Source organism: Triturus cristatus, chromosome 5_1, assembly GCF_964204655.1.
Source record: "Triturus cristatus chromosome 5_1, aTriCri1.1, whole genome shotgun sequence".
In the NCBI taxonomy this organism is placed as follows: domain Eukaryota; kingdom Metazoa; phylum Chordata; class Amphibia; order Caudata; family Salamandridae; genus Triturus; species Triturus cristatus.
This window is the reverse complement of record NC_140587.1, coordinates 540,469,035-540,485,818: the sequence shown is the minus strand read 5'-3', so window position 1 is coordinate 540,485,818 and position 16,784 is coordinate 540,469,035. Positions and strand designations below refer to the sequence as shown.

At 40.9% G+C, this 16,784-nt stretch overlaps 1 protein-coding gene across 1 annotated transcript in view; it reads left to right on the top strand.

The window, feature by feature from the left end:
- The window catches only part of CRISPLD1 (cysteine rich secretory protein LCCL domain containing 1), a 259,845-nt gene that overhangs the window by 94,199 nt on the left and 148,862 nt on the right, over positions 1-16,784 (top strand). Inside the window, exon 3 of the mRNA XM_085605416.1 lies at positions 1,203-1,321. Within this exon, the coding sequence (XP_085461542.1) occupies positions 1,203-1,321 (119 nt within the window). The remainder of the gene's footprint in view (positions 1-1,202; positions 1,322-16,784) is intronic.

Sequence of the window (16,784 nt, the reverse complement as noted above, 5' to 3'; positions counted from 1 at the left end):
ACCTTTTCTAGGCAGTGAGCCTGCCATGAAAATGGTGACTATGAGGCAACTGCCACTTCAGGGCCCAGGGGGTGCACATGGGGAGGCACATGTAGTGCCCCCCGTCGATTTGCACCCCCAATTCCTGCAGGAAGGTGCAGGTGGCGCTTTGAGAGCGGTGGTCTACATGATAGGCTCTTCTATGATTCTACAAGACAGCCGTTGTCAGACCATGGCAGGACCGCCTACCAGACCAGGAATAAACTCCTAACCTGGCAGGTGGTCGCACCATGGGTTTGGCATTCCTACAGCGGACGGCGCCTTGCACCATCCACTGTAGGACCACCAAACTCATCATCAGGTCCAAAGTAATCATTATATTTGACTCCTTACAGCTTTACAGCTTTGTTTCTTTTCTGAAATGAAGTTTTGGTGTTCCTGCTTATGTTCCACATTAAGTGTTTCTTTGATGGACAATTTGCAGATTGTCCAAGCTACCAACTGTAAATTTGCGATTTCTCACAGAAAGCTGCATATCAGAATATATATAACAATAGTATCACCTGATTATAAATATTGAGGTCGAACTACTGTTTACAGACATACGGCTCTGTTGGGTGCAGATTTTCTATTATTAACTCCATATTGTCAACAGTTTTCTAAACCATATTTGGGACATGATGTTGTGCCAGGAGATATTCCGACCACGGTAGTCTGGTACCATAACTCATATAAAGCTGTTTTTTTAATTGGTTTTGACAGCATTGAAGCTCACCCACAATTCATATCAAGACTGGGGGCCTGATTTAGAGTTTAGTGGGTGGGTTACGCCGTCACAAACTGAGAGATATCCCGTCTGTCTTAGGATATATTGCACTTGTAAGAAGGCTGATGAGAGATCCTTAATTTTTCTGATGGGTTATCCCATCCACCAACTCTAAATCAGGTCCTGAGTCCTGTCTACACCATAGCCCAACAGTCTGATTACCTACACAATCTCTTTGGAAAAGCATTAGGAATCCATTCAACTGTATATGCAAACTGTAACTTCAACATTTGTTGTTCTGACTATTGTTTGAGCAACCCAATGGAAATCAGACCATAAAGGATAGTACAAAGTATATGATGTATGCATATTTAACCTTGTAAATATCTGTTTAGTTATATATGTGAACATGTGACATGAATGTCTTGTAATCATTCTATTTTCATCTTACTTACAGACATGGGACACAGAACTGGAGAGATCAGCAGAAGCTTGGGCTGAAACTTGCTTGTGGGAACATGGCCCAGCAAGCCTGCTACCATCAATCGGACAGAATCTAGGTGCCCACTGGGGGAGGTACTTTTTATGCATATACTCTGCTGAAAATAAGTTAAAAAACTAAGAGCAATAAAGCATTGTGAGGTGCTCATTATTCAAAAGATCTGTGGAGAAGGCAGAGCACTGTATCAATAGCTCATAAACTCTGTTTTTACAGACTCTGCAATAAATAGATGGCGCATATCACCCATAGCACTGCAGTGTAGCTTCATAGTCTACCACGGATAGTATAACATTTACAGAACCCAACCCAGAGTGATTTGTCAAGGTTCAGTTTGATATTTAACTTTTCCTTACAGAAAGAGATGGTGACCATAAGAACCTTTGTTAGCAAAGTTAGCAAATGGATACAGCAACTGATCAATAATTGTTATATGGTAATAAAAGGTCCATATAATGATTTTTTGTACTTATGATGGATGAGGCTGGATAAGTGAAACAATAGAAATGAGTACTGAGGAGTTGATAATGCTTGGTTGTGGAGCAAAGCACCCTGCATCTTGCTATTTGGAAGGTTTCCTAGGAGTAACTAACTGACACCGGACTACTGATGGCGTAGCATTACTAAAATATTGCTGTGACTATGAAAGCCTGGTTAAAAAACTATTTGCATAATTACCAGTGCAATGGTTCATTAAAGCATTATTGATGGGCACACACCACAGCTATTCTTGTGTAACCAAGAGCCATTAGCACTTGCATGGCATGGTAGATGATGCTCCCTCACTAGTGAAATTTTTTATTAGTAATAACCTGGTATTCCATAAATATTCAAAGAGAGATTGTGTGTTTGACGCCAACATAATTTTAGTACATTTATATAAAAAAAATGTTAAATTCCGTCCTAAAGGATATGTAACAAAACTAGTGAACTTGATGATTGACCCTTTGTAGTTCATGGAACTCATAGAATTACAAAGAGGAACATGTTTTCTTGGTGGAGCTTGAAAATGTTTTCTGTTACACTACTTTTCTATGAAAAAGTGGCAGAGATTTTTACCTCACTGAAGAAATACAATGAAGTCTTTCGAAGTGACATCCACATATTAAGTTAGGAAGAACCACACCTTTCTTTCTCTGAGGCAGTATTGGAAATCTTTGCAGGTCACAGAAAGCATGTAGGGTCTGCCAGGTCCATTTGCCTTCAAAGTTACTATGGATAGGAGTGCAAAATACTTCACAGACCCGAGGTGCTAAAAGTGTTTCTTAGAAGAATATGGAAAACTTAAATGGAATCTGATGCCTTTATTAATGAAAGTGGATGTCATTCTGTTGTATGTTACAAGCATGACGTCTGGGTCTGAATGTTATTGGTGAAATGGTGAGTGTGAGCAAGGTAAAGCTATTTGTGTTGCGTTTGCGTTTAATAGGCAGAAATAATGGTTTAATGATTAACACACAATATTTAAAGAGACTGAAAATATCTGGTCAGTCGTTGGAATGCTGATTATGTGTGTTTTCTTGTGCGATTTATTAGTGTTGTGTGTTTTAAACTGTAGTTCTTGTAAAGTACAGATATATTTTTTATGAAACATGATAAAAAAAATATGTAGCTACTTACAACATTCTTGGAAATTGTAAACAAAATAAACAACTATAAGAAGAAAACTTATTGCCAGAAATGAAGAATAATAAGGTTGACGTATCTGGTTGTTTTACAACGCAGCAATCTAAACCAAGTTGATGCTGCAAAGCATCAACGACGACTCATTAATGTTTTATATTCCACATCAAGAGGGGTCATGGTTATGATAAAGAAAATGTTAGTAGGGTCGATTTGGATTTAAGGAAGAGGAAATACTGTTTTTGATTAAAGTGAGATTAGAATGAAAGCTTTATGTCCTTGACAATGCCTATGCTACTAACACGTCAATGGAAAACTTTCACAGAATTTCTCAAGCTATTTGAGATTGAATTACAAGCAATACATCAGTCTACCAAGAATTCAATTTAGTGCAACTTAATGTGATGGAGAAGCTAAAGTGGGAGATCGGAGGATGGTGCAAAGTCTCAAAGACAGTCGCGAACTCACTGGGAATGATTTTGCATTATTACCACCTATTGATAATGTTTTTCAAAATCCAACCCAGAATTCAAAAACGCTGGTTAGTGGCACTGGCATTGATCTAGTAATCATGCCAGTAAATGACAGAATGACGTTTTGTGGATGGAATAGAGGTCCACTAAGGTGAAGTCTATAATGCAGTGTCCTGAAGAAAAAGGAATATAAATATGTTATAACTAAGGTACTGATAACCTTTCTAGAGGTCAAATTCAATAGTATTCAGAGTGCACAGATTATAAGAGCCTCAATGGCCTTTTTACATTCGGGGAAAGAAAATGAGCTATTTTTACGAAAGAAAAAATTGACGGGAAAATAAACCCAAATACACTAAAAGAACAGTATGCAACAGGAAAGACGTTTTTCCACATACTTGTCTTAATCATCAGCACTATACAAGTACAAGAAATAATTATAAATTAACTAAGTGCAATTGAATATGGCTGAATAAAGTATGAGTATAATTTGAAATCTGTAACAATGTTCAAATGTGCAGTGTTTAGAACTAGGCCAAAATTTTGAGACTCGGGTGGAAACAATAATTGCAAAGCGTTCAACAAACAGTTTGAAAAATGCAGAATGTTCAGATAAAATTATGGAATATGCATTACCTAAACCAATGGAATTGAGATATCTGTTGGTTTACTAAGGGAGTAATTATTTAGATGGTTGAGTTCAGTCTACAAATCAGTAGTTGCTGATCCAATAGCAATAAGAGTAATTCGCTGTAGCTTACATTTACCTAGAATACCCAATGAAGAAGAACAGATCCTTGATAAAGACATGTCACTAATTGCAATTTCAACTGCCAGAACATTATGAGGTGAGGCGGGATCCTAGACGTAGATGGTTATCTGGCATTTCTTTACAAGCCACGTTGTATTCACATTCAGTGTTTGGCAAAGCAGGAGTGTCAACAGAAATTGGAGAGGTTCCTGCTCTGCAAAATTTTTGCCCTACATCCTCTGTTTAGAAATGGGAGAACCACTGAGTGGCCCTCTGAGGAACCTCTTCCGGCTCTTTCAGCAGGCAGTAATTAGCGACAACCTATCTCCCACAAGTCCACCACCTTTGATGCATCATGCGGCCGGAGTGCAAACAATTCATATAATAGTGGTTAAAACTATCTCCAGGGTTCCTAATGATCTTTATTCTGTGGTCCACTGGGGATAGGATTAAAAAGAGGACCAGGGTTGTCAGGAAAATATATGTAGGTTCGCCGGGACATCCACTAACTGAGCACCGACACAATGAGTTGGGCGTTTTTGGATGTATCCATTGGCACGAAGATGGACAACAGCACCCACCAAATTAAAACAACGGTGGACCCCGAATTTACATGGGCCATCACCTGTCCGGCTACCCTGATTGGCCAGTATATAATTTGACTTAAATATGATGGTTTTTCTTTTCTCACATATACACAGAGTGACTATAAAGTAACAACTGTTTGGTCCTGATGAATGCCAAGGATCCCCGTTTTGGGACCAGTTAAGGCAGAAACATGGCGACCTTTGACCACTGAAAAGGGTTACATATATTTTCCTTACAACCCTGGTCCTCTTTTTAAAGTTTATTAGGTACCCTGAAGGTAGTTTTAACCTAAAAAGGATTCCTTTCCCAGTAGTTGTGTCACATTTTCACATTTTGACATGCCTGCCATTTTTTGTCAAATAGACCAGATATACTTCTTTGTGAGTTTTTTTTAAATAAGGGACTCGTTCGTTTCTGGTTGGGCCTATCCCTTTAGATCCTGATGTGAAAACTACTGATTTTCTGTGCTAAGGTCTGCCACATGAGGCATGGTGGGATCTGGAAGATAAAATCTACACTGGCCTTACATGTAGGGAGAACATGTTGCGGACAATAATGTTTTGTTGTTCATAAGCAAACCTTAGTTTCGTAGCTTGTTTGTGGGAAAGAATATGCACAGCTGGTGTGCCAGGAAATGGGGATTGAGGTGCTGTGCACTCTTAAGGCTGGTCTAAGAGCAAGGAAGCATTACCTTGAAGTGCAATCTTTGTACATTGCAGTCCTCAAGAAAAAGATTCCTGAAGATGTTAAGGCTTTGGAGGGTTCCAATTTATCCTTGGATATAGTGAGCTTTCTTCTACATATGATTTTATTAATTGTTTTGGTAATCATCAAGAGAAAATTTGATTAGATGTAATCGGTGCTTCTAAGGTTAAAGCAATTCTGGATATTCAGCTGTGCAAGGTTTAGAACTAGACCAAATTTTGAGTCTCAGGTGAAAAAACCTCCTCAGGTTAAGGCAATTCTGGATAGTCTCAGGTGAACCCTACATAACCCTTACATTGATTGCCCTGAAAAGTCAGTTCAGTCAAATTGTGATACTTGTCAGAATGTCTATATGATTTCATGGTCATCAAAAGTAAAATGTCTTTGTTGGATTGAGCATTTTGCTATCTGTTGGGCATGTCATTTCTTCACCTTCTGGAGACAAATAATTTAGTGATATTTTGAGGAGATTAAACAAATGTGTTACCTCTGTGCCAACATTATTATTACACGCTAGTTTTATAGCCAACTGCCAAATTCCAGGTAGTCAACTGTATGCACTCACAGAGTCAGAAGCATAATATATCACACCATAACTGCATAAAAATCTAACTAATGGTTTTATTACAGCATCACGGTCTCCAGCGTTATCATTATTTTTTGTATCCTTGGAAAGGAGAGATTTGAGAGCATGTATAGGTTGCAGAGCCCTGAATAGAATTACTTAAAAGAATCAATGCTCCTTGCCTTTGATATCTGTGTTGTTAAAGCAGATTAGAAATGCTAAAATATTCAATAAGTGGATTTTAACTGAGCTTTTCATCTAGTCAAGGTTGGAGTGTGTGATGAGTGGAAGAGGGCTTTCGATATTAAGTTTGGATTGGATGAACACCAAGTCATGCGATTGGACTCTGCATACTACTGTAGAATTTCAATATTTTATTGATGAGTTGTTAGATTTGGTGGTCTCTAGATGGCAGAGCTAAATATCTTTATCCAAACAGGGACCCTTGCTTCTGGTCAGGGTAAGGGGGAAACACACTCTTGATAACCCCTGCTCACCCCCTTGGTCGCTTGGCACGAGCAGACAGGCCTATCCCCAAGGCAATGTGTAAAGTAATTTGTACCAACACTCGCAGTAATACAATGCAACACCACAAATGGACACTACAAAAGTTGTTTTTAAAAATAAAGTGTTCTTTATATAGATTAGGCAGATCAAAAACGACATACAAATCACATACACTATTAATCTTGTCTTAAAAATGTACTCTTGATAAATGACAAAGTTCACTGTAGCGATGCTCTCGTGGTGAGAAAACAGTTCACTATAGTAACGTTCTTTTGTTTCTGTAACACGGTTTACTTTTCCCCCAAACTGGTGCTCTTATAAGCAGTCATGCCCCCACTGTAGCATGTGTGCTCGCCGATCACCAGCAGCCCATACTTCTGCACAATTTCCCCCAGGGCCGTCTGGTTCCACTAATGCGGCCGATTACCTTGGTTTGCAGAGTGGGAGAGAGCTGGTCACCTTGCGCTGATCTCCGGCAGGGCAGCTCTCTCCTTCACCGGCGTTCCTCCGGCTTACGACGAAGCTCGGCTTCCGTGCACGAGCGTGAGGCAGCCACGGTTGCTAGGGGACGCCTCACGCTTCCAACGACGTGATGCGGCTCTACCTGGACGAGCCCCTCGGTTGCTGGGAAACCCTTGGTGCTGGAACCAATACCAGTGCGTCTCAGTAGTGACGTTTCCCTGCCTCCGGGCCAGCGGCGATGAATGCCGATCCAGAGCACTCGCGTCCCTCGGGCCGGCGGCGGTGATCAAGAAATGCCCGCAAATCGAAGAGATCGGCAATGCAGGCGAGACCGCGCCCAGTGGCGGTGATCCCAAAATGCCCGCAAATCAAAGAGATTGGCAATGCAGACAAAACGGGGGCCGGTGGAGATAAAGGCCCTCCGTATCTCACGCTGGGCAAAATAATTAACGTGCACATCCGGTAAGCTGCACGAAGAGCCTCAGCGGCGTCCTGGGGTCACTCAGGTCAGCCCAGAGACAGCCGGGACAGCAGAGCACAATGTAGGGCGAGTTTGTAGGGGTCCTTGAGCAAACTTTTATGTCCCTGAGTTTCAACAGGAGGCCAGCTCTTCCCAGGCCCTTAGCAAAGGGGGCAAAGCACACAACACATCTCCTCTTCATGCAAGGGATACACAGCACACAGCAGACAGTCCCTTGGTCCTCTTCCTCAGCAATCACAGCAACTGCAGGTCAGCTCCCAGACACTCAGCAATGGCAGCACTTTTCCTCAGTCTTCCTGGCTGTTCTTCTTTGGCAGGGATTCCTTCTTGATCACAAAGTTTTTCCTAATCTGATTTTACAGGGGTCTCAGTTCTACTTTTATACCCCAAAAGTCTTTGTTCTTTCTGTGTGAGTGGTCTTGGACCCAGTCCAAACCAGTTCTGGGTGCACTCTGCCAGGGCACATCTTCTTCCTTTGTGAGTGTGGGCCAGGGCCATCAGACGCACCGCAGGAGGTGGAGCCAGCATTGTGGCAGGCAGGCACAGCCCTATTCAGACACAGGTGCAACTCCTCCCCACCATTCTACATGCATATGGGTCCATTGAGCCTAGTGCTGACTCACCCAGCCTCCTGGAGCCACCCCCAGCCCCTGTCACTTACAAACCAGACAGTCAATCCACAAACCGGCAGAGGCACACAAAGGCTGAACAAGAAAATAGCAACTTTCTAAAAGTGCTATTTCCAAACTTAGAATTTAAAAACCATCTTCACTAAAAGATGTGTTATTAAATTTTGAGTTCAGCGATACCAGATTCCATATGTTTATCTTGCCGTTATGGGAAGATATGCAGGTAAACATGTTACACAGAATTCCCCATGTTAGCCTATGGGCAAGATAGCCTTTCAATAGTGAAAAATGAAATTGGCAGTATTTCACTGTCAGGGCATGTTACCCACACTAGTACATGTCCTACCTTTCACATTACACTGCACCCTGCCCAGGGGGGTACTTCGGCCTACTATAGGGGTGTCCAATGTATAAGAAAAGGGAAAGGTCAGGCCTGGCCAGTGTGGACACTGACCAGGACAACATGGCAGTTCACAGACTGCACACAGGCACTGCAGTGGCAGGCCTGAGATACCATTTTAGGGCTACTCCTGTGGGTGGCCCAATAAGTGCTGCAGGCCCACTGGTAGCATTTGCATCACCCGCCCTGGCACACTCAGTGCACTTTACTAGGGACCTACTGGTAAAACAAATATGCCAATCACGGGTAACCAATCACAGTAGTAATTTAACCAGGGAGCACTTGCACATTAGCACTGATCAGTAGTGGTAAAGGGCCTAGAGTCCTATAGCCAACAACCACAGGTCAGGAAAAAAATAGGAGGAAGAAGCAAAAAGTTTGGGGATAACCCTGCAAAAAGGGCCATTTCCAACATGAGTCATTGAGGTGTTTTTAAATGTGTTCTACATTGTCTATCTAGATTAAATTTGGATCTACTTTGACACCTTGGAAACTTGCATATAACATTTTAAGACCGTGTTATAGTGTTTGAAAGAATTGTTAAAATGTCTTTTTCACACCTCTACTGTGGAGTTTTTGGAGTTCATCATTACAAATGAGGTAATCAACATGGATGATGAGAAAGTATCAGCAATACTGCAATAGCATGCACTTATTTATTTCAGTTAAGGTAATTTAGAGCTTTTTTGGGTGTTGCCAACTTTCATAGGTATACTCCTCAGTTGTGTTAAATTGTATCGCTAGTCACTACAGAAAGGAGTAACTTTTGTTTGACTAGCTAAAGCATATATGGCATTGCATATTTTGAAAGAACATTTTCTAGTTTTTGCAACACCTTTGAATGTCCCTTCATTGCTGAGATAGAAACTTCTTATGTGATGGCAAATGGGTTATCTAAAAGAGATCGAAATACTAAGCAGTTTTACGTGGTCACTTCTGTTTCAAATACATTTTCACTAGCTAGGATAAATTACACCATCACTGAAAAGGAACTTATGGCCAATAAGAGATCTTGGGAAGAGTGGATACATTATCTCTTAGAAATACAATATAAAAGTATACACGACACATAAATTTGCTTTTTCAAAATCTGCTTGAGCACTTTCACCTATGCAGCTCAGATGGACTTTGTTATTCTCTCGCTATGATTTTTGATAAATTATAGACCTGGTGCAAAGAATGTGAAAGCTACTGCTAATCAAGACAAGCTCATTTGGAGAGTAAAAATGAGGGTACTGAAAATCCACCATTCATTTCATCTCCATAGGTGCGGTTCAATCAATCTGTTGATTTAATCAATGTAGATTTATTTTTTACCATAGTACATACAGACAGGCAATCAATTGATAAAGAGATTTGGATATTAGAACAAGGAAATCAAGATGAAAATAATGGATTGTTGTACCATGAAAATACTGTATGTTTATCATTAGATCAGTTAAGACAATGTGCTATTAGTTAGCATCATTATTTAAAGATGGATCATCCTACACTTGCTAAAACTCTGTCAACAGTACGAAGATGCATTTGGTGGCAAAGTTTAAATGCTGATATTAAAATATATTTACAAACTTGTTTATCTTGCACCCAAATCATGAATTCATGTAGAAAATCAGTTGGATTTGTTAGAATTTCGTCTGTTTATCATATAGACCTTGTTGTATGGTGTTAATGGATTTGCTTACAGAGCTAACTAAGTGTCAAGGGTGTATGGTGATTTTAGTAGTTGAAGACCATTTGACCAAGATGGGTCATTTTAGATCTCTTCCTGGCCTGACCTCATCTAAAGAATGAGCACAGCTTTTTTCACAACATGCTGCCCATTTAAATTGGGTTCTACAGTTGTTGATTACTGACAGAGGATTACAGTTAATTTCAAAATTCTGGTTTGCCTTATGTAAAGAGTTGGGTATAAAAATATGTCTGTTAACTAGTTATCATCCTTAAGCAGGTAGACAGACTGAAAGATTGATTCTGTGTCATTGTTCCAATCATGAAGATGATGATTGGAGCAAGATATTGCATTTGCCAGAGATACCTCACAAGAACATAAAGCGTCTAATTATTTGGGATTCTTTGGTTTGTAAGGTCATCATCCTCCTACATTTGGTTCAGCCTTTGTCAACTTCAATTATTTCTGTGCAGTTTTATTTAACTGAGTTAATTGATATCTATGTCCTGCTCCTGAGTATGCTGTAGGTGGGAAAGTGTGACTGCTTGCAATCTTTAAAATTGTAAACAAAATTTGTGGGGCCATTTTTTTTTGTGTTCAAGATGCTTTATTACTTTTCCAATAATGAGAAATAATATAGAGGAAATGAGGAGAGAGAAGGAAAAATCTAATATAACCCCTGATAATTGCATGGTGCTTTCATAATTGTGGTACACACAATTGTTGATGTTAAAATACATTAAATAAGAATAGATGTAAACTCAACTCTCAGGGTATAACATGAGCATGTGGCGTTGTATAGATCTGGATGAGATGAAACAGGTGTAACTGCAAAGTGTACACATCTCAACAAGTGTTCCTGATGTGGTGTTGAAGAGGAAAGGGGGCCGGTAGGACAGGGTAGAGAGCCATGTGATAGCATGTATGGGAGGTATCGAGGACTTAAATGTCACTAGTGAGATATAGGATAAGGTGCCAGAAGGAGTTTGAGGCATTTCCCTTTCGGAGGGCGTGTTGTGTATAAAAAGGTCAAGTGTACCCCAAATATGTTGGGAGGTTGCTGGGTATCCTTTGTTATGAGATTGGGATATGCATGTGCTCCGCAGATGGGTTAGCAAGGCCCACCAGGTATGATAGGATATGTTATTAGTATTTCCAGTCAAGCAGCATTACCTTCATAGCGATGGTGATCTGCCAGCTGAGGACCTAGGGAATTAGTGGGAGGGATAGTGGAATAGTGATTCCAAAAACTCTTTTGTAACTGTGAGGACACATCCTGCCAGTAAGGTTGTAATTGAGGGCAAGAGAAGGACATATGTTCTTCGTCGCCGGCGGATGAGTCACAGGCCCAACATCTGTTGGCATCCTTCACCTTTAACCGAAACAGTTTTGTAGGGATCCAGTACATGCGATGAGCTGCAAAAAATCTGATCTGGATTAGGGATGGAATCAGTTTGTGTTGAAGTAGTTACGATCCTACTGTGGACCAGGTGTCTGCCTCTGGTGGGACAAGGTTGTTGGAGGGGAAATAAGAGGACCACTTTTGTACCAAAGGTGGATGGTGTGGGAATGTTGAGATGGTGAGTAAGTTATAAAATTTTGAGGTAGCATGGCCTTGTGAAAGAAACAATTGAAGTTTCCATTCTAGTTGAGGATTGAGGAGAGACCCTATTTAGAAATCTTTACCTTAAGTTGGAGAAAGTCATGGAAGTCTACATTGGAAATGTTGTCTTTATGTTTTAGGTAAGAGGATGGCAGCAGATCAGAATTGTTGTAGAGGTCAGAAATCTTTGCTATCCCTTTGGCTGCCCACATGGGTCTGATATTGAGAGTTAAGAATGAGAAGTTTCTTATTATACCATAAGGACGTCCTAGTTGAGTTACGCATGTTGGTTTTCAGTGCGGCATCTAAAGAAAGTATGGTGGATACGGTGCCTCTAAAGACTGTGTGTGACTGGGTGCAAGGGTACTGTGACATCGTCAGAGTGGATGGGAGTGGGAAGGGTTAACACAATGAAGATTTAATGTCGAGCCAAATTGGATTAAGTGGAGGATTAATTTCAAACTACTGAGTGCCTTGAGAGGCCAGATAAGCCGTTTGGTAGGTAGTCCAATCAAGTAACTTACAGCCATAGACATGCATGGGCATGCTCATTTTTAGGCTAATTCTGTTTTTGTATTATCCCAGCCAGAGGAAGTGAGACAGCCTTATCATTTCTGCAAAAGAACTCTGAGTAAAGATGGTGGGTAACATGCTCGATAAGAAGTTAACCAAAAGCAACCCCATCATTCTGATGGTTTCAAATCTGCCTCATCAATATATGTTTTTCGCAGACCATGTCTATAATAGGTCTTTAATTTTGTTTAGCATTTTACCTTTATTGATGGAGACAAATTTGCTAAGGTCTTTGGAGAACCATATCCCAAGGAATTTCAGAGCAGACTTCTATTGGAAGTTAGACGATCCACCCATTGAAGGATGGCAGTGGATATTGAGTGGCAGAATTTCAGTTTTGTCTCTATTTATGGAGTATCCTGAGACCTTAGAAAAACTATCAGTGATAAAGAGGATTGCAGTAATTGCTGAGTCTGGGGATTGAGTGAAAATTAGGATGTCATCCTCGTATGTGCTGTTTTGTATGGGGCATTATTAAAGGGAATGTCTGGAACATTGGGTAATTCACCACCAGTAGGGAATCAATGGCAAGAAAGAACAGTAATGGGTATAGGGGGGGGAACAACCTTTACAACGCAACTTTTACAACGCACTACACTTACAACGCATTTTTTACAACGCAACATCCATTACAACACATTCCATTACATAGCATGACACTACAACGCATTTTTAAAAACTACCTTTACAACGCATTCCATTACATCGCATACTACCTTTACAACGCATACCATTACAACGCATAATATTACACTACACTATCCAACACTTACCCTACTGTTGCACCCCCTGGAGTTAGAATAGTAATTTTTACCCCTATACTATCCAACACTTACCCTACTGTTGCACCCCCTGGAGTTAGAATAGTAATTTTTACCCCTATACTATCCAACACTTACCCTACTGTTGCACCCCCTGGAGTTAGAATAGTAATTTTTACCCCTATACTATCCAACACTTACCCTACTGTTGCACCCCCTGGAGTTAGAATAGTAATTTTTACCCCTATACTATCCAACACTTACCCTACTGATGCACCCCCTGGAGTTAGAATAGCAATTTTTACCCCTATACTATCCAACACTTACCCTACTGTTGCACCCCCTGGAGTTAGAATAGTAATTTTTACCCCTATACTATCCAACACTTTCCCTACTGTTGCACCCCCTGGAGTTAGAATAGTAATTTTTACCCCTATACTATCCAACACTTACCCTACTGTTGCACCCCCTGGAGTTAGAAAAGTAATTTTTACCCCTATACTATCTAATACTTACCTTAAATGCAATTTAATATTATCCGTTGTAATGGTATGCGTTGTAAAGGTAGTATGCGTTGTAATGGAATGCGTTGTAAAGGTAGTTTTTAAAAATGCGTTGTAGTGTCATGCTATGTAATGGAATGCGTTGTAATGGATTTTGCGTTGTAAAAAATGCGTTGTAAGTGCATGCGTTGTAAAAGTGTGCGTTGTAACGACATACATCCGTATAGGGGGCATCCTTCATGGGTACCCTGGTGCAGGTTAAAGGTTTGAGAGAGTGATCAGTTAGTTCAAATCCTTGCAAAAGGGTTGAAGTAAAGAACCATGGCCATTGTAATGAACGTCTTCCCTAAGGCGTGTCTTGAGAGGATGGCTTCGAGGTATGACCAAGAGACTTTGTCAAATGCCTTTTCTGCATCCAGGGCAAAAGCGGCTGCTGGAGCAAAAGGCCAGTTGGTCTCTTTCTCGATTACATGAGAGAAAAGACGGATGTTATCGCTAGCAAGCCATCCTTTGATAAAGCCAGTTTGAGTAGGGTGTACTAGGTTGGTAATCATCGGAATTATGGGGGCTATCCGAGATGTCAGGATCTTTGCATAGATTTTAGCATTCATGTTAAGGAGGGAGATAGGCCTGTCGCTTTTGGGGTTGGAGTGGGTCTTGCCATTCTTGGCAATAACCACAATGGTGGCCTCAGAGGTGATCCCTGATACTGCCCCAGAGGTTGCCTAATGAGAAAGAGTTGATTCTAGTCGGGGGCATAATTGAGCTGAGGAACCTTTTGTAGAATTCAATGGGGAGGCCGTCCGGCCCTGGTGCTTTACCAGCTGTGATATTTTTTAAGGCATGGACAATCTCCTCTCTGGAGATTTGTCTGGCAAAAGAGTGTCCGTCCTTGTCAAAATGTTGCTTAATGGGCAAAGAGTTCAGGAAGTTAAAACAGTTGCCAAAAGGGGGAGTGAACTGAGGGGGTGTACAGTTTAGTGTAGAAACGCTGGAAGGCTTGCTCCATGATTGTTGCAATATTTCCATGCATGATATCCAGACAAACCAGGAGTCCAACTGCTGAGATGGCAGCTGATGGGGGTGGAGGTAGCCACTGTCGGGAAGTAGGGCTGGAGGTGGTGCCTATCTTTTAGTCTGGTCTGATTGTGAAAAAGTAGTACAGTGAAGTCATTTATACAGAGTGCATTTCAGTGAAGAAAAGACTGTTGGTTGTTACACAATTCTGGGTCTGACTGGATTCAGATTGCACACTTGTTGAGAACACACTGTACGGAAGAGCACCGACAGTGAACTATGTTTTCCAGTAGGCCATGAACTCTCTTGTGTCTAGAGAAATGGCAGCCATCTGGGATTTTGAGGTACATCTTTCCTTGTGTGTACGGCATCCTTGCTAGGCAGTCATTCTCCAGTTTTGTTGCAGCCTAGAAATTGCTACATTGATTATGGCTTTCAAATGTTAAGATCTCTTGCTTCCCAAAGGACTGCTCTATTGATATTTTAGATTAGAGAGAGGTTTCCTGAAGTAATGTGAATGAAAATGAACTTTCAACTATTTCTTGCACATTTCTTGGGCAGTATCTACATTAAAATCTAGCTAATAGAATAGACCTTTACAGGCTCCATCTTTTTGACCATCATTTATGTACCCTGTAAAGGAGGACAGTTGAGGGCATGCATAGATTACACTGTTTTTAATAAAAAATAATTTGAAAACTCAGTACGCCTTGCTTTGATATGTGTGTTATTAGATCAGATCAGCAATGCCAAAAGATTCAACAACGTCAAGGTTGGTGTGGATGATGAGTAGAAAGCAACTTCACATACTAAGTTTGGATCAGTCTTTGTTTACCTCAATTATTTCTGTGCAAAAACGTTTAAAAGAGTTAATTAATATCCAGAAGTCTGCAGAAGATACCTTAAAAAAGTTAAAGGCTTTTAAGCTTTTACGATCTTTTACGATCTTTTACGATCTTCATAAGAAGTCCTGCTCCTGAGTATTTTGTAGAGGAGAAAGTGTGGCTGCTTACATAGAAATTGGATTGAAAAAGTAGTTTTAATTGCATCCTAAATGTCATAGAACTGCAAGACTGAATTTGCCTATCTATGAAAATACACCAAGTTTCATGTTAAATCCTAGTCGTGCAAAGACACATTGAACTTCACATACTATGCCAGTTGAGTTGAATTCCGAGTATGAAGTGCATAGGAAAATTGCAATAGTTGGTGGACAAGAAGGGTTTTTGGCCTGAGAGAAATCATGGGATAAAGCTTCCAGTCTTCATACTCTGATTGTTTTTGTTTTTTTATAACAACATTTTATTGGGATTGATACACCAGACTTTTACACTAACTACCATACAAAGCAGCAGGTGCCCGACTGGCTGAGCCTGCAATATAACATTGCAAAAGTAATAGAAGCAGTACAAAACCAAATTCTGACCAGCAGTTAGTGTAATAATCATCAACATTTAGTTCCCTCCCCTTTGGGACCCCAGTTCAAGCCTTGTTTGTATAAGTCTGAATCTCGTCTTCCAGAGAGTGGCGAGGATTTTCAGTCCCTTGGAAAGCGTTAACCTGGCAACAACTCCATGCAGCCCATATTTTGTAATATTTTAGCGGGCTGCACCTAGCATTAAATTTGAGAATTTCTAGGCTCATACAGTGGTCTAGCTCCGATTTCCACGTTTTTAAGGATGGCGAGGCCCTGTCTTTCCTGGCCCTGGTAATATCCCTCTTTGCTGTCACCAGTCCCAACCACAACAGTATTGTGCACTATTTGTCGGCATCTGTCCCCTCTGTGAAAGGAGTAGGACAAGCTTGGGATCTTGTTGGAACATCCAGCCTAGCACTCGTCCGAGGCACAACAACACCCCTTCCTAAAAAAGGGCCAGCATCTCACATAAACAGATTATATGGAGAAAATCAGCCTGCTCTGATGTGCAAGGCAAGCAGGCGTGTGAGGTCCCTGCCCCCATTTTCCATAGTCTATCCTGAGGATAATAAACCCTGTTTCGGTATTTCCACTGTATTAGGTGGAAGTGCAAAGCAATCGCTGTTTCATGGGGGAGGAACCGACCTCCCTCACGTCATCATCAGTGAGTTGCCCTAAATCCCCCATCCATACTTCTCAAAGTCGGCTGAAAGAGTCCGGCATGTTGACCACTAATAATCAATATACCTGTGAAATTTTGTGTTTGATCGGCTCAGATAGGAGTATTTTGGCCTCCAGTGGCCCGTTGTC